At 46.0% G+C, this 23,200-nt stretch overlaps 5 protein-coding genes across 5 annotated transcripts; 2 read left to right on the forward strand and 3 right to left on the reverse strand.

Annotated features, from left to right (window-relative positions):
* Window positions 1-3,510: 3,510 nt before the first annotated feature.
* Window positions 3,511-7,396, forward strand: KD926_008235 (WD40 repeat domain-containing protein; the record flags this gene model as incomplete). The annotated part of the gene is made up of 3 exons (XM_053100936.1): window positions 3,511-4,176; window positions 4,239-6,212; window positions 6,266-7,396. 3 exons carry the CDS (start codon window positions 3,511-3,513, stop codon window positions 7,394-7,396), a joined length of 3,771 nt encoding a protein of 1,256 aa, XP_052955393.1.
* Window positions 7,397-8,556: 1,160 nt separating this feature from the next.
* On the reverse strand, window positions 8,557-10,881 carry KD926_008236 (uncharacterized protein; the record flags this gene model as incomplete). The annotated part of the gene is made up of 1 exon (XM_053100937.1): window positions 8,557-10,881. The coding sequence occupies one exon, from the start codon at window positions 10,879-10,881 to the stop codon at window positions 8,557-8,559; it is 2,325 nt and encodes a 774-aa protein (XP_052955394.1).
* Window positions 10,882-11,544: 663 nt separating this feature from the next.
* On the reverse strand, window positions 11,545-12,480 carry KD926_008237 (uncharacterized protein; the record flags this gene model as incomplete). The annotated part of the gene is made up of 2 exons (XM_053100939.1): window positions 11,545-12,344; window positions 12,393-12,480. 2 exons carry the CDS (start codon window positions 12,478-12,480, stop codon window positions 11,545-11,547), a joined length of 888 nt encoding a protein of 295 aa, XP_052955395.1.
* A 1,345-nt stretch (window positions 12,481-13,825) lies between these two features.
* On the forward strand, window positions 13,826-14,761 carry KD926_008238 (uncharacterized protein; the record flags this gene model as incomplete). Its single annotated transcript, XM_053100940.1, has 5 exons — window positions 13,826-14,260; window positions 14,311-14,413; window positions 14,464-14,588; window positions 14,641-14,654; window positions 14,713-14,761. 5 exons carry the CDS (start codon window positions 13,826-13,828, stop codon window positions 14,759-14,761), a joined length of 726 nt encoding a protein of 241 aa, XP_052955396.1.
* A 1,804-nt stretch (window positions 14,762-16,565) lies between these two features.
* Window positions 16,566-23,037, reverse strand: KD926_008239 (P-loop containing nucleoside triphosphate hydrolase protein; the record flags this gene model as incomplete). The annotated part of the gene is made up of 4 exons (XM_053100941.1): window positions 16,566-18,167; window positions 19,726-19,874; window positions 19,924-22,214; window positions 23,012-23,037. The coding sequence occupies 4 exons, from the start codon at window positions 23,035-23,037 to the stop codon at window positions 16,566-16,568; spliced, it is 4,068 nt and encodes a 1,355-aa protein (XP_052955397.1).
* Between the last annotated feature and the right edge of the window lie 163 nt (window positions 23,038-23,200).

Raw genomic sequence — 23,200 nt, forward strand, 5'->3', positions numbered from 1 at the left:
AAGCTGACGACGCTGTGTAGAGCTCACTCGAGTTTTGTGTTCTTTGATCACGACAAGCCTGTGGTCAACAGTGTTACTATGGGCGAAAATCCCGGGACCTGCTTGGTTTGACACAAAAAGTTGATGGTATCTCTGCCATAATTCCTCTAATGGTGAGGTCAATTCTTTGTAATGCGGAACAATAGGAAACCGAGTATTTTTTGGAACTAGTTTATTAGGCGTCCGAGATGGGACCTCGTTTATTTTCTGCAGCTTGTGAGAGGTATCTCCTTTTCCATCTTCTTTGTCTGGTGGCATCGAAGTCTCCAATTTTTCTAACCCATCATATCTGTATTCATCAGGCTTGGTCAGGGATAAGGGTAGTAGGGTCTGGCGATTGGTGGGATTCTTCGAATGTTTGGGCACATCCATGAGCAAATATCTTCAACGATGTAGTCTGGATCAGCAAATTGAAGGGAAACGAATAGCTCTCTCGGAGGGCCTTCTCGTTAACGGAGTGTAGTTGGGTCTAGGCCGGAACATTCACTACGCTTTTAATAGCCGTGACATTCTTTCGGCCTAGGAAAAAATTACGATACATAATTTACTACGACTGACAATGTTACATTGTTACTTCCTGCCTGATAAATTAAGAAAAAACCTGCTCGGCCTATGTCATTGATGACTAGTACGAGAGGGCGTTAAACTAAATAAATCTACTAATGCAACCAGTACTCAGCGTAAGATATAAGGAATAGCCAAACTGAATGCATGTAATATATTTAGCCCACCTCTCAAAAATACACCCCACTTCATCTGAAGGCTGTAATTTAATACGACCTGTTGGCATTGACTTTAGCTTAATCCTTTCTCGTAAGGCCAGGAGATTTGGTCTTTAGCACACTCCAGGTAATGTCACAAAATCTCCACTAATTGTCGATCGGCAATTCCAGGTGGGAATTTGTAACATTACCTGGAGTGTGTTTTTTATCATTACAGTAGGCACTATGAATCTCCGCCTGATTATTACGAGTCGAGAGGCTCGCTACTCCTTTCTAATAGCGTTAGCTGTATGTATGTAATTTTCTTTTTTGACTTGGCTACCAAATCCTGCATCTCTAGTCCTTCTTTATCTTACCCGAATCGATTAAGTGAATTAATTAGACATAGCAAGGAGAGGCTGGGCTATCATAGCGTCATTCTTGGTATTAAATTCTATTTATCGCACTAATCACGTGAACTGGTAATACTCATTTTCTAATTGATAGGCGTTGCTCTGTTGGAGGGCTTAAAATATTAGGAGGCAAGGCCAGAAGGCGCCCTCCAATATAGCGCTTGCGTGATGTCTGTACTATCTTCTCTTATATATAAGGCTCTCCTAACTGAAAGACGGTCCTTGTGTATCTCGCAGTTTATAACCTCTGTTAATAAAGATGCTCGAAGCCGGACGTCAGACAATTATCCCGTCAGTGCTGAAGAACAAACCTGAAGATAAAGGTTCACTTCACGAACAGAGCTTGGAGACCACCCTTCCTCTTCGGGCCGTTTGGAGCGCTCCTGATAATGCAGGACTACCTGTGGCATTCAGGAAGCAAAGATTCCCTCCTGTTACAAAAAGGCTGTATCTTCCCATTCTACCGGTGTCCAGTGGCCTGAACTCGTTGGCTCTTGCAGCTGTCCACATGTACCCAGTGTCTTTTTTCAAAACCTATCCGTTGGAAATACTCCAGATACGTCCAGACCAGATTGTTAAAACATCTCACGAAAATTTAGTCAACCTGGAAGAAGCCTACCTCGGCCATAGATCGATAGTCATTGCATATGACAGCTACGGTATCTCATTGGAGGAGATTCGTCGAGCGTCCAACGTATTCTTCAAGGATGCAGGTGCAGTTGCGTGTATCTGCCGGGAGGTCTGTACCTTTTGCCCTGCCTTTTCCTTTCTAATCTTGAATGTTTGCTCACATTGGACTAGCTTCTCAAAGGGCTCAAATACATACATAATGAAGTCGGCATCGCACATGGAAATCTATCGTGCAGTACAATCATCCTAACAGATAGAGGACAAGTGAAGATCAGTAAGAGATACTGTATTGTGATACAATATGAACCCAAGCTAACCTTGAACTTGGAAAGCCGACGTTGGAGATGGCATGGTCCGCGGCCGAGATATCGAAGACAGAAGTATGGACAACCGCGCCGTGGGCCAGATCGCAGCTACGCTATTGAGGCTCGATTGCTTAGAACAGGATCTATCTGGACCCCACCTTGAAGCTGAGAGCTTTATGAACATCTCGTCAACTGCAACAGTGGATGAGTTGCTCAAAGTTAGATGCCCTGAACTCAAGAAAAAAGTTTAAGCTAATCCAGAGGTATTTAGCATCGCTTTCTCCAGGAGGGGGTCGAACCTTGGTGCCTTCAGTCCCTTGCTATCTTGTCAAACATCATACGCTATACTGTTTGAGGACTGCAAAACCATCTTCACCGTCTTGAACTCTTTTCTTTATTTGGGGCCCCACTGCCAAGGAGCTAGTCTGAGAAATGGGTGCATACAAAATGACCTTGATAAATTATGCCAGAAGCGCTCTTTGCCATAACATTAGTAACGCTTTAGTTCATACAATGGGACGCGAGATCAATAAACCTTATCCCACGTTACAGTATTCCATACTATAAATATCGTTAAGTACAACTCCTCCGCTTAATAGAAAGCCTGGTACATAATGAACACGAACATCACATTAACCCATAAGGCTGCATGGAGTATATACTCTGCGATATATAACCCATTTATATCTGTTCATCCTCAACATCAATGTTTGCATGTCAAAAATGACCCGTGCACTCTGTTTTCTTGACCCCACAACGTCCAAGCTCCATTCTAGGAAATCCCTAAAATTCCGATTTGCATGTTTCTGCCAATTTCGTCTCACGAACGCCTTGAGTTCTGCAAAGAATTCTTCAATCAGGTTTAAATCAGGAGAATACGGTGGTAAGTACAACAACTTCACTCCGGCATTTGAGCATAGCTCAGCTACTCGGTCAGTATGATGGAAAGACGCATTGTCCATAATAAGAACTGATTCGGCTCTGGCCATCGACCGGGGAAGCTGTTCAATAAAGTCCTCAAATATTCCAGCATCAGTTGATCCTTGAAAGACTCGAGACATCAAATACAATCCTGTCAATATGCGGGTAGAATCTGGTGTCGCTGATCCCGCTGAAAATGGGAAACCGGACAGGGGCCACGCTGCGGGGATACCACCCTATCCTCCTGAAGCCAACGCGTTTATCCACGCCAAGACCGATAGTCTAGCGCTAAGAATCAACTCCTGCGCTGTTGAGCCAATTGGATCGGCTCGGAATTTCAGCTAGGAATTTAATGGATCAGATGCCTAGAGCACGTCCCACTTCTCAGCCGTACCGTGCCAACTCAGCAGTCGGGTATATATATTAATACTTTGGCAGCCTTAGCACTGACAAAGCCGTGCCGTCACCTCACTCTGACTGTCGAATCTTGACTGGCCCATAATGGGGACTGAAACTACCAGACACGATGTCAAGGATAAACTGAGGGGCGTCAAGGGCAAAATGAAAAGGTTGTGGCATCGAGACCACGGGACTGTAAGTGATCCCGATCAAATCAGCCAAGGCTCTTCAACGGGTCTGGAAGCTCCGCCCACCCACTGTCAAGAGACGCACGAGTCAAATGACAGGCAACGCGATGTCAAAAGTCAAGGCCTAGAGCAACACGATACTGTCTCACACGACACGCCAGACAGGGACCAGTGCGACCGGTCAAGACAACGGGATCAATCAGTGGATTATTCTTCGATCCAGCCTGCATCTGCCCCTCCTACGAAACCGGATCTGTGGCAACGCGCTTTTGATGACCTCGAGCCAGAGAAGCAACAACTTATCAAGTCTATACCGATTCCGAAATGCAATAAACCGATCGACTGCGATGATGCGAATATCAATCCCGATACTGTGGGTCATTTAAAGGCACTCAGTGGGGTAGTCGAAACTGTGAAGATCCAATACGAAATCGACCAAGAAAAATCCAAGATTAAAGAACCAGCCCAAAAGATCATCAAGGCTGTTCTTAGCTTCCAGGACTTTATCCAGGCAGCTGTGACATTCGACCCAACAGGACATGCGAATAGTGTCTGGGCAGTCGTGTCCCTAGGACTCACTGTATGCTTATATTTTCCCCTCAAAGACATCAAAAAATATGTGACTAACAGAAGCAACTTAAGATGACGCAAAATTATCGCAGTCAGAAAGTGACTTGGTTGGAATCTTGCGCTTTCCTTACGGACATTATTGCCCGGTATAGCTTTGTTGAGAACGAATATCAAAAGGACCCAAATACCGACGAACACGTTGAGACAGCTCTTGTTCAGATATATATCACAGTTCTAACATTTGCTGCCCTGGTCCAGTCACTTTATGATCGCGGCCGTGCTGTCTGGATCTGGAAGAGCATGCCTGGAGATTCTCTTTCCAAACTCCAGGGATCTATTGATGAAGCGGAATCACATCTGGGCCGATGGCTCCAGATAGTTGACCGGCGTGAACACAGGGAGAGAGGAAATCAGCTACTTGAAAAGGCGGATCAAATACTGACCAAAATTGACTGCATGCTGGACTCAGTCAATGAAATCCATGACAAGATCATCCTTGCTGAGCTTAAGGTTGCAGAAGAGGCTCATTATAACGCATATACCGGCGAAGAATATCAAGAATGTCTGCAAGAGACTCGAACTGCACTTCTTGAGGATATCAAGAGCTGGGCCACTGACCCAGATAGGCAAGCTGTGTTTTGGCTGCAGGGCATGGCAGGAACAGGAAAATCCACAGTGTCACGGACGGTGGCTCGGTGGTTAGATGATGAGGGCTTGCTTGGTGGCAGCTTCTTTTTTAAGAAGGGCGGAACAGACCGTGAGGATGCCAGACGACTTTTTACCACGCTTACTAAACAAATGATGGAGAGATTATCTCGTCTCCAGCAGCCAGTCAAGAAGGTAATTAGGGACTTGCGTGATATTGGAAGCCGCAATCCACAAGAACAGTTTAATGAACTGCTTTTTAAACCCCTCAAGAGCCTCGATCTTGGCTTAAGGACTCCGTTGATCCTGGTAGTCGTCATCGACGCTCTGGATGAGTGCCAAGTTTCAGCTGACGTCGCGGCCTTTCTCTCAACTTTGCCTAAGTTGAATAACTTGAAAGATGTCCAGCTACGAGTGTTTATAACTAGTAGGCCAGAACCACCTGTCATCAAGGGTTTTCGACCGATCGACAAGGACGTGATCATTCTCCATCAGGTGAAGAGGTCGACTATCGAGGACGATATCTCAATTTTTCTCCGGAAAAAGCTTAATGGGATAAGAGATGATCACGACGAACTACCTCAAGACTGGCCTGGGGATGAGAACTTTAAGGCCCTAGTCAATATGGCTGTTCCTCTATTCATCTACGCCGCGACAATATGTCGGTTCATTAATTGTGATGGAGAACTACCAGATGCCCGACTCCAAGCTATCTTATCCTCACGCTCAAGCGACGGGATGAAGATTGACAGTGAATATTCAAAATTGACTGATATCTATTTCCCAGTCTTAGAGCATATTGTGTTACAGAAAAAGCCGAAAGAACGAGAGGACTGGATGGCCGACTTCTACCGAATCATGGGTACTATTGTTCTTCTCCTCAGCCCGCTCTCATCGGTCTCCCTGGCCAAGCTCATTTGTTTTGACGAAACCAAAGTCCGAGGCAGATTGAATTCTCTCCAGTCTGTGGTATCAGTACCAAAAGAAAATGATGCCCCCATTCAGCTTCTTCACCTCTCATTTCGCGAGTTTCTGGTTGATCATTCAGCATCCGATAAGTTCTGGATTCATGAATCGGCAGGCCACATGCAACTTGCCAAGGATTGTCTTCAGTATATGGACCGGAAACTACAGAAAGATATATGCTGTCTTTCACACCCAGGCGTGAAAAGAGATGAGATCGACAGGGCGGCACTCGAGAGAAATGTTCTACCTGAACTTCGATATGCATGTCGATACTGGATACGCCATTTAGAGAACAGTGAACCATCCGCTATAAACTGGACATTAATAAAAGGTTTTCTAGAGTCGCATTTCTTGCATTGGGTGGAAGTGATGAGTCTTTTTGGATGGGTTTCAGAAATAATTCACAATATTACAGCTTTGCAGTCACTAGGAAAGGTCAGTAATGTTGAATAGGAGCCAGAAGATTAAGCGCTAACTGGCAGAAAAAGTCACACTGGCTAGCTGATTTTCTATATGATGCAAAGCGATTTGTTCTGAAAAATCGCCAGATAGCCGATGAAGCGCCACTTCAGATCTATTGTGCAGGACTGGTATTTTCTCCTCGAACAGCAATAATCCGTGAGAAGTTCCAGTCAGAACTTCCTAATTGGATCTGCCAGTTCCCAGAAGTTTTCGAGAACTGGAGTGCAGAATTGCAGACGCTCGAAGGCCATACAGACTCGGTTGAGTCGGTGGCTTTGTCACCTGATGGCCGGCTACTGGCGTCCGGCTCAAGGGATAAAGCAGTACGGCTCTGGGACCCAGCCTCGGGCGCTCTTCAACAGACACTTGAAGGCCATACATCCTCGGTTCGGTCTGTGGCTTTCTCACCTGATGGCCGGCTACTGGCGTCCGGCTCAAACGATGGGACAGTACGGCTCTGGGACCCAGCCTCGGGCGCTCTTCAACAGACACTTGAAGGCCATACAGACTGGGTTCGGTCTGTGGCTTTCTCACCTGATGGCCGGCTACTGGCGTCCGGCTCAGCAGATACAACAGTACGGCTCTGGGACCCAGCCTCGGGCGCTCTCCAACAGACGCTTGAAGGCCATACATCCTCGGTTCAGTCTGTGGCTTTCTCACCTGATGGCCGGCTACTGGCGTCCGGCTCAGCAGATAAAACAGTACGGCTCTGGGACCCAGCCTCGGGCGCTCTCCAACAGACGCTTGAAGGCCATACAGACTGGGTTCATTCTGTGGCTTTCTCACCTGATGGCCGGCTACTGGCGTCCGGCTCAGCAGATAAAACAGTACGGCTCTGGGATCCAGCCACGGGCGCTCTACAGGGAATCCTGAGCACTGAGGGTTTTATCTCGGAGCTCGAATTTTCGCCAGATAGCTCCTATCTCAAAACTAACCTAGGATCATTCAAGATACAATCCAGCTGTGGCAACCCTATCCCCAATTCACTGAATATCGACCCATGGGTATCTCCACAGAGTGAATGGATAGCTGTAAACGGGAAACAAGTCTTGTGGCTCCCTCCCGAAGCTAGATATTCTTGTTCAGCGACCAAATCCAACATACTTGCCTTAGGACACCAGTCAGGTCGGATTTCTTTTTTAGGATTCCGGAAATAATCAATTTCCTTTAATTATCATTTTCTGACATTATATTTTCAAGTATCTTTACAAAAGAAGGGCCTGGGAGACAGACGGATTTATCTAGACGTATTTCCTTCAAGAACATGCTACTCGGTTCTAGATTCTAATTGAGTGGCGAATCCATGAAGTCTAATCGCCACGGTTCTACCTGTTGAGTCAGACGTATCCTCAGCCATACCAGTTCATATAATTACTGTATAATTAGATACTCCGTTGATGCTGCTCACCAAGCCTATGTGCTCGGATTGCCCTATAATGCGCACTTATTCTTCTGACTAGCGCCTTGGCAGTGGGGCTCACAATAAAGAGGAAAGTGTGAGGCAGTGAAGCTGGTTTTGCAGTTCCCAGTAAAAACTTAAGATAGACGGCCCTAATTTACATAACGTGTGCTTAGAAGTGGTGTAGTTTGATCTTGTCCTGGTGACATAGTGTCCCGGCTTAGCTGTCGTAAAGGGTAGGTTGGAGATGTTGAAACATTAGAAAGGCAAGGATATTTAGATGCCTGAACAGTCGGGGTCATATCCAAATCGACCAAAGCTATCTATAATGGCGTGCTTGCTGATAACAAGCAAATCGGTCGAGAACTGGTAAAACGCTGCGCTGAGATCTTCCTCTCCAGCAGCGGTGGGGACCGCTATGCTCGAAGATTTATCCACATTTGCATCGTTACCCGTTTTTTATTCGTACTTCCTTGAGCAAAACGAATTGTTTCATTCATTCTTTTTTTACTTCAGTGATTCCAGGCATGTTCTGACGTCAAAAATAGGGCCGAAAGGGAGACAGTGCTGGGGCATGAGTCGTTGGTAGCAATGATAACTATTGGCATAAGAGGAAACGCTGCAAATTTTGAACGCCAGTTACTCGAGCAAAGTATGACATTTCTTTGTTTCAGCGACATGGTATTATCTCCTGCAAGAGCTGAACATGTTAAAAGCGGTGCGCACACAGGTCTGTCTGTCGCTAGTGCCAACTCGAACGGCTTCGCTGTTTATAACAATTATCTGTCTATTATCGTTCTAGACAACTTGCACCGGTGGACTGGCGTTGAGATGGAATGGCTAAGCACTCTACAAATGGAATGTCTTGGGAGCCAGGTGATGTCACGAATTCAGAAAGTACTGTTTTGGAAGATATGATCATCCTAATTCATGTCTCATGCGTCGCTTCTCGCGCTCAAAACATGTCAGTCGCTTATTTGGGCTTTCCAAGCAGATATCCCGTTTTCGTTTCTTGTTAGGTGAAATGCGACCAAGTGGTACACGTCGGGTTTGCAGCGATGCCCGCTCAAAATCAATGAACATCACCTGACCCAACTTCTGGTTCCAAACCATGTTTCCGGGTATCGGATCACTGTGAAGCACACCTAGATTGTGGATTGCCTGTAAGGATTTCTCAGCCTGACTAACAATCCCACAACGATCGAGACCCTGCTGACTTGCAAGGGTCCCTCCGGCGTAGCCCATCAGTGTTAAATGAACAATTTCCGCTATGCCGTCATAAGAGAAAGGACGACTAAGTCGTAGGCTGCCAAGTAGAACAGGCACTGAGGTCCCTTGAATTGGAGAAAGGCGTGAATAGATGAGCTTCTCGTGCTTTGAGCCCTTTACAAACTCGGCGGGCACCCCTTTGCCAACAAAAACGTATCCGTGAGACCACAAAGTGATTTTAAAGAGAGCTCCACGGGTCCCATGAATGTGCAGCGATTCGCATCCCAGCTGCGAATCACGAAAAAGATTATTGTTGGATAGCTGCCGGCTCAGTCGATGGATGAGGGTTGTTCGATTTAGTTCGTGTCGACTGGTTCCGTGGTCCAACACATTAGGACAAGTTCGATCCAATTCTCCTCCCTTGACCAGGCCCAAGAGACACAGTTGTGTGCAGTACTGTCGAGACTTGCCTTTCGAGTGAAAACCCTGTAATGCCTCACCTGTCCCTGATGAGGATGACAAAGGGTTAGGAAAGGAGGGTTCTCGGGGTCGTCGACTAGGCGTATCTGGATCAAAGCCATCTCCAGCGTCATCATCAGGCGGCCTCGGATTTTGCAAAGAGTTACATGATGCAATAGCAGTAGATTTTGATCGGGTTTTTACAGGGGTTGCTCGACAATATTCGTTCCTACTCCGTGTCGGTGGCTTGAAATCCGAAGAAGGGATATCCTTCTCTGATATTTCGTCCAGTAGGTCGTCGTATACCATAACCCAGGTGTCTAAGCCACGCGTTGCCCAGGTCGTCCAAGCGAGATCCCGAGTTGGAAACCGCAGAGCGCGAAGAGTGAACGCTAATACCTGGCCCAACGCAGTCAGGTGGAGTCGGTTGTCACTGTTTGGACGCCCTGTCCATCCTGTTGTTGGCCCAACATCCTCTTCTGGCACTGAAAGATAATAGTATATAGTAGAAGCGTCATTATCAAGCACACGGAGAAATATAAATGCTTCACCGGTACACACATAGCCATATTCTAGCCCCCCGTGAATCATGTAAGAAAATGCTTGTGTGATCACTGCGGCAATTGTTCGACGGCAGGTGGATTCAGGCGTTTCTTCTTTTTGCAAGCGGAGTACCTCGTCAAGATCCATGGGTTGGAGCCCGGCCTTAATATGGGCGAGAGAAAGTTTATGAGGCGCTTTATACTCAATAATAAAAGCCGGAGCTTTCCCCTCGGGACCCTTGTTGTAAACACAGAACTGGTCGGCTCGAGGGCGAGAGCTTCTTGGTTGTGTATTTTTGTAGCTTTTTCCTGGCGGCTGAGCTAAAGGGTCAGTGCTACCCGATTTTGCGGCCAAACGGCCAGAGCGACGTGGTTGCCTCTGAGTTAGGCTTATAGAGCTCATATCCGCCACGATGTTTGACTCATCTGTCAGGGTGTTGGCGTGGTTTTCAAAGCTGATGTCTCCATTCAGGCAAAACGTTTGTTGCAGACGGCGATTTGCGTATAGCTGTTTGACAACGGTCGCGACGCGGGACTCAACAGTCTGCCGTTGAAAGTAACCTAAATCCAACTCTGAACTAACCATCCTTTGTCGGGCTTCTTTTCCATATTCTTTTAACGCTATCAGGGGCGTAAAATGTCGTTCTGTCACAAACTTAGTATTCATCAGGTCCTCCCAGACCGAACTTTGTTCGTTTGGAAAGCTGGTCCACTCTCGAATCTTGGCCGGGCGGAGTTTACGGTCGGCGTTCGCGGGGTCTCCTTTTGTCGACGAATTTCTGTCTTTCTGGATTGTCAGGCCGAGAAATAAATCCACATGACATGCGTCAAGAAATTCGGGGAGTGTCGTTTCTTGGGTTTGAATTTTCAGTTGTTCCTCAGCTTCGATCTGAAACTGTTCGGCTCGCTCACGTCGTCTTTGCTCTTCTTCTCGTCGCCGTTGCTCTTCTTCTCGTAGTCGCTGCTCTTCTTCTCGTAACCGGCGTTCTTCTTCGAGCCGCCGGCGCAGCTCTTGTATCTCTTGGGAGGACATTTCTCATTGCCGTTGAAAAGGTGGGAAATCAAGTAGGTTTCTTAAGGGGCGTTTGTTTGTTTTGAGGATGCGCCGGCTGCCAGAAATATCCTAACCACAATAGGAAGTGTTCGGGTCACGGGTAATCTTTACCTTCGGGCACGCAGACCTGTAGATAACCCCGCGATGATGAACCGCCTCGATCAAACACAAAAGGCTCCTAGCAGATTTTCCATCTCAATCACAGACCTGATTTGTGTATTGCTCGCTTCATTTTCGGCCTAGAAAACGGAACTATGAAGGAAGGCAAAAAGAGCAAGTCAACAAGATAAAAACGAACAAGAATTACCAAAATCAGGAAGAGGCTGAAGTGGTCAATCGCGTAGCTTCATTGTGATTCTCTTATAGATGCTACAACCATTCTCCAACTATGTAGCAAGCTCGTAGGTGAGAAATATGTTGAATTCTAAGCGTGAGGAAGAAACAACACTAATGACAACACTCGAAGAAACTTTGTGTGCCTGGCTTAGTCAGCCACCGAAGCGTTATCTGCCTGAGGGTTCAGGCAACCAACACCGTTAGGATCCTGGCAATAGTTGTCACAATAGATACTGATTAAAAGATTTCAAAAACGGTTCATTTCGGAATAAATGGCTGCAATTATATTGAACCATGTGAAGGTCTTTAGGAACAGACCCGCGCCTGCGCCTCATACAATCCCCCAGGTTGACGATTGATCGTAAGCTCGTCAAGGATGCCAATATTCCAAATCACTTCCAAATTGTTGAATACGGACTGTGCACTCGCCATTGATAGAAAGATTCCATCCTCGTTGATCTTCTCGTGGAGTAACCACGTCTCTTCTAGGTGAAGAAAACGCAAGGAAGCCGCGTGTTTTCGGACGAATTCCTCGAGATTCTCTAAGGATATCCAGCAGCTTGCCAGCTCGAATCGCTGCAGAGAAGGGAGAGAAACTCGACTTAGCAACTCCAAGATCGTAGGGCTATTGATGGCCTTAAGCTCTTCAACGTGCCTGAGTGCGTGGCCAACCCAGTCTAGTAAAACCGGGTCGGCTGGCTCGAGTCGAGAGTAAAACCCAGATATCGTGAACGCCCTTACTGTTACACCATCCAGCTCGGCGACCATCATGGCTGCTGTCATTTTCACCAGGTGCTCGGTAAGGGCGTGCATACCGTCCAAGACGCGACCCGCAAACCATCGAAAAGGTGATTGAATCCCGTCTATGAAGACCAATTCCACTGTTTCCAGGTTACTAAAACGGGGAATAGAGGTTATAAGGGCCTCGGTGTCTCGAGCTTTCTCTTGGACCAGGCGCTGTTCCTGTGCCCGAGCGCTAAAATAGTGAAAGATGTTCGAGTATGGGACCTTCTTTCCCCCAAAAGTCCAGAAGCATTCGTTCTGATCACGGTCATACTCAGCTGGCGTATAGATCTGAGATTGAAAATAGTCGTAGTTTTCGACAACTAGGAGCATTATTAGCAAGTTATCTATTGAAGGTAGCTAGTACTCACGAGGGTCAATTCTCTCGGGAACCTCATAAACAATCTCTCGGACATGCGGTGCTATCCTAGAGTGTGATATATGCAGTAGGCGGTCCATTCCCGCTATTGAGAAGGCCACCTTTAGCTTTCTGAAAATGTGGGAGGCACAAAGCTGGCGTAGTGCTCGATTGGCTGATGAGAGTGGTAACAAAGAGCTACCTTCTTTAGCATATTGGATAATATACAACAGTAATTCGGGCGGGAGATCACCAAAGCCGGCTTGGTGCTGGGTATCGTCCATATCGAGAAAAATTCTCAGGCTGGCTATTAAAGGCGGTTCGTCTCCAGTGAGAAATATGAAGATATACAATCGTGGTCAACATTACCTCACTTAATCATAAATATATTACTCTTTAATTACATTGAGATATACAAAGCTTAAGGCCTGAGAAATTTAAACCGAGGCTAGATTTGATAGATAAAATACACAAATAAAATTAACTTTCATAAAGCATACAGCAGGAAAACGCCCTCGGTGCAGTACGAAGTTGGCCGCAAATCAATGAAGTTGCGGGATGACACAATTCATTCAAGTCAAGTAGTTCAGGGCCCGGTCGCAGCATAATAGCGACTGATTGAATAACCGAAGTCTGCGGGATAATGGCATATTACATTTATTACAGTTCGGGGCAGGGAGGCTGGGATATTACAGAATGACGGTTATTATTAAGTTTATGACTGGCACGATTTGGGTGGATAATACAATGCCGGCATTTTGAACAAAAGCTCGTCATGTTTTAAAAACCTACTACGTAGAAACTCTGCTGCAGAGTAATTTACCCACCTCTAATACCCACCATATAAATTACAGCCCGCTTTTGTAATTTATTTATTATATCTAGCCTTTGTTCCTGAGCCAAGGAAAGATACAATAATATTTGACCCACTCAGGAAAATTACCCCATGCCCCGCATGGGACATACCATTCTGCTCACTTGAAAAGTGAATCGACGAAAATTCAAGGGAAAACATATCTTGTTCCTTGACCCACTAACCTAGATGTAAAATATCCTGTCTTCTTTAATACGGATACATAAAGATTACGCCCCACCACCCACTAGACATCAAAAATATATAAAAACAAAATAAAATGAAATAAATAAAAAGTCCCTTCCATGGATACGATATATGACCCGAGGATGGTGAAATTTTGATTTTGAATGCCATACCATGAGAACATAAAATCGGTGATAACTGGAGCCGGTAAAACTCAAACTGCTGGACCATGTCAAACTCATGTTTGTCATATACTGTAATACACTTGACCTCAAAGACAAATTCACTATTAGCGTATCGATCTAGACTTGTAATCATAGGCCTGATCCCTTTCTAGAGGCATTGCCTTGCGTATAAATACCATGCGTGAAGTGGCAAGGACTGCTAAATCAAACTACATTGAAACAATGATGGCAGAGTCCAAGGTCCTTGCTTCTCCAATTAACTTGCGTCAAACCGCTCTTCCAAAGACTTTCCCCGAGAGCATGAAAGAGCCAGTCGCGAGAGGGTCAAGTTTTGTTCAATATAGCCACCCATATAAAACATACGATCGTTTTTTTGTTGGGATGGAGCCCCAGTGGGGTGGGATTAATGCCATTGAATTCACAGAAAACCTTCCAGTGGCATATGTCAAAAAGTTTACAACAAACGATACAGAGAAAAAAGTGGGCCATTTGAGGGCCACTCACCATCACAACCTGGTCAACCTCAAAGAGGCCTTTGTAACCGATAACTCTGTTTTTTTTGTTTACGAGCGCTGGGGTATCTCCCTGGAGGAAATTTGCCAACTTTGGCCGGTATTCAAACTGGGCGAAGTTGAAGTAGCTACACTTTGTAATGAGGTAAGACTTTAGGATATCCTGTTCGGCGCAAGTGATTAACCTTCTGTCAGGTTCTTAACGGCTTGAGTTACATCCATGATGAACTTGGTGTTGGCCATGGAGACCTGTGTCCGGAAAATATTTTCGTCATGGAGAATGGAGATGTCAAGATCGGTCAGTATGCCCGCTAACAGAACCACTTCCCGATGGCTGACAGTGGCTAGGGAATGTTGGTGAGAGTATGATCCGTGCGTCGAACCCGTGCAGAAAGACCCAGGATCTGCAGGCGGTATGCGCTATGATACGAAACCTACTTCGCCTGGATAAGGCTGAAGAGGCGGGTGGGACTGTAAGACTGCTCGCGGGAGATTTTGCTGGTGCTCCATGCTCGGCAACAACAGAGCAACTTCTCAAAGTATGTGTCAGATGAATAAACATCTCCAATCAAAGTCCAGCAAACTAACGCTTTCTAGCATCCGTTTCTTAAAATCAAGTCCGGGAGCTGGTGTCTTCGACCGATGAATATTATATGCACGATTGCACAAAAGGCACAATTGGGGCGCTGAAAAAAGACGTGTAATCTACTACATTATGTCGAGGGTATTATGGCCCTAATTTTTTTTCCTTAGTAAATCTCCACCGGATAGCTTTTTTGTAATTTCTAGGCGCCAACTAACTGTAAAAAACCAAAATCTGCTATTTGAGCCCCTTTGCTGTACTAACTTACGTCATTGGCTAGGCAATTAAGACTGTGTATGCTATAACACGATACTTACCAAACTCTACCTTACAGGCTACCTACCGCTTATAATTTATATACCTCAGTAATAGAAGACTTTGACCCCATTGTAAGCAGATATTGTTCACTTTTGGCCATCTTGATCTGTTTTTGTTATGTTTCTTCTGAGAAAATGCAAGCCGCCTTGGATGCACCACAACCTGATGCACCCCTTCCAGCGCGTACCGGAACAAACTTCACTGTGGATACGGAGTACATTCATATGCTTTTGGAGCTGAATAATATCCACTGGGCGTATAATTTCTTAGCAAGCTTCGCTAGCTGGGCTCTATTAGCTGGCTATCTTGTGGTTCCCGGCACATTTACCTCTCTGCAGAATTCCGAGTCACTTCAAAAGGAGCTTAATCATAGCTCGACCATCTTAAGCACTGTGCAGAACCCGCCCCTGATAGCTATCGCATGCACGTTCCTCGGGATTGGTGCAGTTACTCTGCTGCTTCTCCTTTATAGGTGGAGATATAATTACATATGGGTTACCAATCGACTTTTTTTGTAAGTTGCAGGACCCTTCCCTTACGTACGGTGTGACATACTAACTGTGAAAGGCCGACATGTCTTAATGCCTGTGCTGGGCTCCTCACTACCCTTATCAATATCTATACAGCTAGGGGGAGTAATTGGTCGATTATGGCCCTTCTGACGGTTATTGCGACTGGGCTATCTGCTATCACCTCACTAGGACTAACAGGGTTTTACAAATTTTGGAAGTTGAGGATAGTTCAGCAGGAGCACGAGCGGCAAACTAGTATCGGATGGGAAAGAGTATATCCCTGACTGTTGTACTGGAGTATACATAAATCCTCGCCTCACAGGAGATTAAAAAGAACTATCCCGATAAAGCAATGTGGTGCAGAAGCGCCGGGAGGGTGCACTACTAGCATAAGACCAAAAAGCAAAGCTCGATACAACAGTAGACAGGCTAATGTTGTAAATCCAAACTGATATCGAGGACTGCGATCATAATGCCAAAAAAATTACCTAAACACATTAAATGAGTCGTAAAAATTTTAGCAACCGGAGTTCCCTTGTATGGACTACATTGATTTGCGCGAAATAGTCGATCTTTAAAGGTTATTTGCGGATGTAAATCTCTGCTATGTACAAATTCAAACATTTAGGCTCTCCAAAACCGCTTTTATTAACGCTAGGCAGGTGATTAGAACACAATTTCGATTGACTTTCATACATAAGGGACACTTGCAAATAATGAATAAACACACAAACATTGAAAACTCAAACAGAAAACAAAAAAGCTCATGCCACAAACACAAAGCAGTAAAGTGTTGCCGTTAATCTTTTAACTGCCCTTAAGATAGCGATAGTCTGACACTTTTTACAGCTTAACAGTGAACCAGTGAATATATGCTTGTTAAAACCTCACTTATCGTCACTTCGCTCTCATAATTGTTTACAATGATCCGAGACGTCTCCTGGTCAACAAAGCAAGAACACGATACAATACAAGCAATCAAATCATAGAAACAATAAAGCATGAAACCGAAAAACTGTCGTCAAAATCCAATTAGCTTAGCGGGCTCTCTTACTATGCCGACTGCGTGAGAGATTTTGTTTCTTGCGGTCCTTGTTCCGCTGTTGGACCTTGAGTTGCTCGAGCTTCTTCTTCAAGGAACGTATTTCCGCATCTGGTGTGCTCTTTGATGGTTGGGATTCTTTCCTCCTGTGACGTCTTCGTGGATAGTCGAGACTTGATACAGACGACTCAGAGTCCGTATCGCTGTCCGTTCGTTCCACGTCTGCCGGCCGACTGCCACGTCTGTGTCTGCCGAAAGGTTTTCTCCGCTGGGGAGTACGGGTTCGGCGTCTTGGAGTCTCTTTCGACGAGCTATCATCGGTGTCGTCGGAACTGATCTGGTCCCAGTATTCCTCGACATCATACCCCCAAAAAGCGTTCTCTAGCTCTTTGGCTTTCAGATAGACCATCCGATCACCATTGAAACTGTTGCCGTTGGCGATCCGTCGAATAAATCCGCGACGCTCCAATGTGACATTATCATCTTTCCATCTCACCAAGGCCCTGGTGTGAGGATAGACTGCGTAGCGCTGGGGCCGAATAAGTGCCAGAGCATTTATATTCGCCTCGTCGTCATCCTCCACTTTCCATCCAACCCCGATGATATCGGCCACGTCATTGCGACTGTATGCCCATACCTCTTGAGGGGTCCCGTTCTTTTCGCCCGGTACCTTGGTATTCCCACGGGTGGTAGACAGGACCAGTTCGGCCCTCTGCGGGTCATATGGCTCAGACGACCCCGCGCGGACTCGATAGATTGGTTTCTTTTTAGAACCGTATCGAACGAAGATTTGGGTTCCTGTGCCGATAGGCCACCAATATAGGACCTTGCCGCGTGACAGAGCGCTATATTCCTTGCGCATCCTGGACTCCAATCCGTCAATTCCTCCGAGTTCATCAAGATCCGACTCCTCCGACTCAGAGACTTCGTCGTACGACACAGCTGAATCTGCATCGCTAACATCGGGAGCCTCTTCCATATCGGCCGGTCGATCTCCACACTCTTTAGTCGCAGTGTCTGGCGAGAAATTCCAATCCTCCGGCAGCCCATGTTCACGGTTGATCAGACGGATAGCTTGACACATCCGGTCAAATGCTTCCCATCCCTTCTTCGGGTCGTTTTTGGCCAGGTTGAACTTGACGTACGCGGACCACGAACTATATTCAATCTGATACCTCTTCTCCGGCAGAAGCTTATCCTTCGAAGAAATGCCACGGTCTCTATAGGCATTTTGGATTGTCTTATTGGCGTCTTTGAAGATGCTCTCGACCTTTAACAGGTCGGGATCTATTGACTGTAAGGCATCCTTAATCTCCTGACCTTTGCTTATCACAAAATCCTGGATGATTGGTTGTGCCCAAGCGTCGACCCTTTGCTTTCGATGGCGTCGTTTTCGTGGCTTCGAACTTTCGTCATCGGTGTTTGCGAAATCGGAGTCATTCTGCTTTAGCTCATCCCACTCCATTTCATGATCGTCTTGTTCTGATTCCTCTGGCGCTTGGTTCCCTTGACCCTGCATGCCATGGTGATGCTCAGGCTTAGCAATGTATTGGTCCTTGCGGGAATTTTTCTTTGTCTTCTTTGCTTTACCCATAATCTACTTTCCAGTTAGCAATTGAATAAGGTTGAGATCGAGGCGGTCAGATAAACCTACTAATGGTCAGATACCCGTTTTCTTGAGGATTCTCTGCGCTTTCGCCGATACTGCGGGCAGCTGCAATATCCGGGGTTCTTGCCCTTCTTATACGGGACGAGTCACAACTAGGCACTAAATGGTCTCCTGCGAGGTTGAATAGGATAGAGGATACACCTGGCCTTAGCTTCAGCATTCACAACCCATCTCTAAGGGTAGCATTAAGCTGATCTGGCCTGTCTGAAACCAATATGATTGGCGTCAGGTGGCCCTCACCACGAATACCAGCATATCAAGCAAAATTACAGGGCCAAGAGGGGCCCACCCTGCCGCTCAGATAGATTACGACCAGTTTAGCTTATTTTCCGGGCTTAGACCATTCAAATATACATTAATACAAGCGGGTTTTTGGTTGGTTATGTAAATATGAAGTACACTTGTTAGTTAACTACTGCAGTAACGTAATCAGTAAGCCAGCGGGCCATGCAAGCAACCGCGATACCTAATGCTTCTTGAATGTGACACAAACACGGAGATGTTACATCATTTTCGATTATGACACTATTATATGCCTATCAAGTAAAATCTTATAGGCTGCTAAAATTTTATATATATTTTCTTAAAATGCTGTATTACAATAATACGTAAAATACATAAAATGCAACTCTTATCACGGACTGTACCTGCCTCCGAAGACGTTCCTTCGCGATACCCTATGACCTAACTACCCGATCGGGACTAGCTTCACAACCTAGCTTAGTTTCTTCGTTGAATGCATGCCCTACATTCTCGCGATTTTTTATCGCCTGCGTAGCCGTTTGTCACAACTCTGTTATACGTAATAAAAGGGTCTGATAGTACATACAAACTCGAATTATAATGTAAGGCAGTGTCTTAGGAAGGATGTGGAAGGCGTGACGATTACGCAGTGCAATAAATTAAACTATATAGCGACCTTGGCGTAGAACTAATCGCTGGTCTGCCCATTCGGCAACCCAGCAGCGGTCTATATTGAAGTGGTTTAGCTTAGATAAATGGCGGAGTTTGATCGGTCCGAGCGGTACGAGGCTTAAGCCATGAGAATGCAAATGAATGAAGTGATACTCTAAAACGTAGCCTAGAGTACAGAGATACTTGATTGCTTAGGTGTTGAAGAGGATCGTGGCCTCAGGCCTCTGCAAAATATGACCCTCGGACGGATTAAATCTCTCGAAAGAAGTCAATTTCTATTGGAAACAAGTTTGACGAAATAATGCATAACTTCAATTTGGAAACATCTTTTAAATCGCAAGCGTGGGAGACATTGAATCAGCTCCTGAACTCATGACACCGGTGAGTCAACTGAGTCAGTTTTCAGACGGCTTGTTTTGTTGCCACTTTTCTTATTCTTTCCTTTTTTGCCCTTCCGGGTAGAAGTGGTCGAAAGTACTGAAAATGACAATTCGTGCGGCTCAATAGCTTCTGAACATTCGTTAGAAGAGTTCGGTTCTGCCGTTTTTGACACTAACTTCTTTTCATCAACATCAATAGGCTCCGCCTGCGCACATATGTGTTCTGTCTCTTGAGAATGGTTAGAAGATTCCGCGATAGATTGCATGTCATCCTCGAGTTCTACTTCCACACCGTGGAATGTGCTTGTGGGCTGACCGGAGATACCGAAGGTCCTTGCTTCTGATTTTAATGTTAGCTAAATAAGGTTAACTTGGGTTTTATTCCATACCATAACCCCGAACACCCACAAACTGCTGGCAGGTTTCAAATCCGCGAGTAAGGACCTGCAATTTCCTGTCAAGTTGGTCGCGAAGAGACCTATTTTCTTCAGACTCGCCAGCGATCTGCGTTACCATTTTGCCGTGCATGTTAACCACAACTACTGGAGAGAAAATATCGAGCAAGGCCAGCATTAATTTCGATTCCACAGCTTCATTTGCAATGTCATCAACAAAACGTTTTAAAGCAACCTGGGACCATATTAGTAAACGCAGAGAAGCATCATTGAGAAAATATAAAGTAACCTTGTAGTACGCCAGCATACAGTCCAACGCCTCTGCTGAAGCAAAGTTGATCATATCTGGTTCTGATTGCCGCAGAAGGGATTGCAGAAGTTGGTTGAGATCAATAGACCTATCCGTGAAGTAGGGCTCGTGAAGATCAGCTACACCAAAAAATCGCTTCATAATGCTACCAATTTCGCCTTCACGGCGCTCTGCACGAATCTTTTGCAGATTCTCGGTAAAATAATGGTTGTACGTGATTGGATGGCCCGTCTTGTGCGGTGCCAGTAACTCAGAAGTCTTTTGCTCCATGTCCTGCAAGACAGAATCAAAAATAGGAAAAATGATCTCATCGACCAGCGCAGTGAAAGTGGCCTCATCTGCGACGTGGCGAACAGCAAGGACTATGAAATCTCTTGCGGATGACCATACTTTTTTGATATGACTTCTGGTGAGCTTTTCCCAGGGACCACATTGTTCCAAAAAGAGGTCACGGACAATCATAGGGTTGAATGTGCCCGGCAGCTCACGGCCCCTAGTTTTTCTTAGAAGAGTCCCAATATAGGCGGTAAATTCCGCCCGTGTTGTGCGAATCTGGCCGTTGTGCTGTTGCTTGGTAACCCCTTTCTCACATAGCCGGCGGTAATGACCTCTGAGGCTAATACGCTCGGTAAATTCTTCATTAAGGTTTTGAACTACCGCACGTAGTCGCTTTTCCAAACCATTCTCAGCGTGCACATGTCCGAAGAAAGGGTCATTATAAGTGCCGTCTACAGCGGCTTTGACCAAGCTCTGAAACGACTGGCTGATTTGTACGAGGTAGGACCTTTGTTCGTCGAGAGATGTCCGAGGCTTCCCAAGTTTCATAATCTCAGATCTGCAACTGTTGGCCTTCCCTCTGATTTCATCAATCAGACTTGGCAGCTCTGTGGTAATTTGTCCGAGAAGCACTTTGCTTAGTCGTGAGCGAAGACCATCGATACCTACTAGGGACCTTGGAAGGTCCTCCCAGGCGCCTGCGGAGAAAAATAGCATCTCTTCTTGGTCTCTATCGGCCAGTGTCCAGTCTCCCTTTTCAGTATCCATGTTTTTGAGGACATGCCATCCCAGGCGAAACTCGACATCCTGGTTTTTTGCCAGTGAAAGAAACATGGACTCGCTCTCCGACCCTGGAACAAGCGTATCTGGCTTGGTGATGACTCCCAATGTTCGATTTCCAGATTCATCGGCATCCCGAGCCAGCTTCAGCACGATTTGGTTGGCAAAATCATTCTTAGCGGATATAACAGCGAGGATGATACTCCGCGGCTCATTCATATAGGTCCGAACAACGTCTTGCACGAGCTGGACGTCAGAAGCTGATTGCTGTTTAGTTTCGGAGTGTATGAGACCTGGAAGGTCGACGATAGTTAAATGAGGACGGTCCGGGCCTGATACCTCCACTCGAAGGAGGTCATTCGAAAACGCTTTACCATATGCTGTTATTCCCATTGCCGCTTTCGCGTTGTCGATAAGAGCCGGGAGTCCTTCAAAATCGTCTAGCTGCTCACAGAAACTACCAAGGGAATCTCGTTCGACATCACTGCGAGAGTGATGAGGTACGATTGAAACACGTACCCCTACTTGAACACTCTTTCTGAGTACCAGCTCTGTGGGAAACCTTGTACATAAACTGCTCTTCACTGGAAATGAGACACCTGAGATTGCCTCTAATACCGAGCTCTTTCCTGACGACTGATCTCCACAGACGATTATCTGTGGTAAAGAAATGTAGTGACTGATACCCTGGGAACGAAGGGTGTCAATGGAATTGAGAAGGTCGAGTTGCTCTTCGGTGCACAGCCCTTGGAGGGCATTTGTTTGAAATTTTCCTAGCACCATGTTGGCCACGGAAGGGGTATGGTGCCCGTAGGAGAGTAAATTTCCCTGGGGGTCGTTCTCGGGGTCGCCCTGGCGCTCAAAGGTGCGAAGGGGAGAGGGCGTTGTCGTGTAGTTGCGTTCACGGGAGGGCTTCAAACTGATCACAAGGCTTTAGTCTGTTTGTTTTAAGTGAAAAAGAAAAAGACGATGGGGAAATTATGTGACAGTTAACAAAGGAGCTTAGTAACAGACAAGTTTGTTTATGACTCGTAGTTAAGGAATTTCCCATGGGGAGGAAAGGCTATCTAGGAGCGAGGATTTGGGGCCTCTATATACTGCCTGAGGCAAAGCCTCAGGCAGAGAGGCTCCATGAGCATCCAGGAAGGTTCCTGGATGCCTACCGGAGGGTCCCTTGATCCTATACCAACTAACCGGAACGTTCCTCCAGAACGTTCCTCCGTACCGGGAAGCTCCCTGGCTCAGGAGGTTCTGGCATTACTCTATCTCTTCTTACTTTGACTATGCTAGTATGATGGCCCTGGTAGAAAATATAAACTATTATCTCTAGTATTCTACTCTTCCTGATTGTGGCTAAGCTGACATTCAGATCCTTATACAAGGATGCCAAGTCGTAAGTCGAATATCTTTGGATAGAGTTGAAATGCATTTCTAGCGGCCCTAAATGTACATTTAGCCTGCCGTGTACGAACGCGTCTTGGTATAGAGGGAGGGGGGTTTCCAAATATTCTAAAACAGGGTTTGCGCCGCGCCTGATACATGGTAGGATGACATGGCCAACAAGAATACATCTCCTTTTGTATAATCTACAAAGATCTCAACATTATATGCTGCTCTTTGGGCATCATCTTGCTTGATTCATGTCGATGGCCCTTTAACTTTATATCTAGCGGTGTCTCTCTATCCGCTCACAATGTCCCCAATAAAAAGGCTTACCCGAACTGAGATGCTGTCGTACGCATCGATGCCGGCGTTAATTTGGCCATGAGTCTTAATGCGGCTAGATCCGTGATGACATATCTAGACACTGGGCATTAGTTAAGACTGTTATCTGGCTAGTGCAGTCAGCCTCGCGACCCAGACTACCCCTCCCCCGCTTCCGTCCTGATCAAGCGTCACTCGTCC

The sequence above is a fragment of the Aspergillus affinis genome (genome assembly GCF_023601865.1).
Source record: "Aspergillus affinis strain CMG 70 chromosome Unknown NODE_52_length_214890_cov_85_929348, whole genome shotgun sequence".
NCBI classification, from domain to species: Eukaryota; Fungi; Ascomycota; class Eurotiomycetes; order Eurotiales; family Aspergillaceae; genus Aspergillus; species Aspergillus affinis.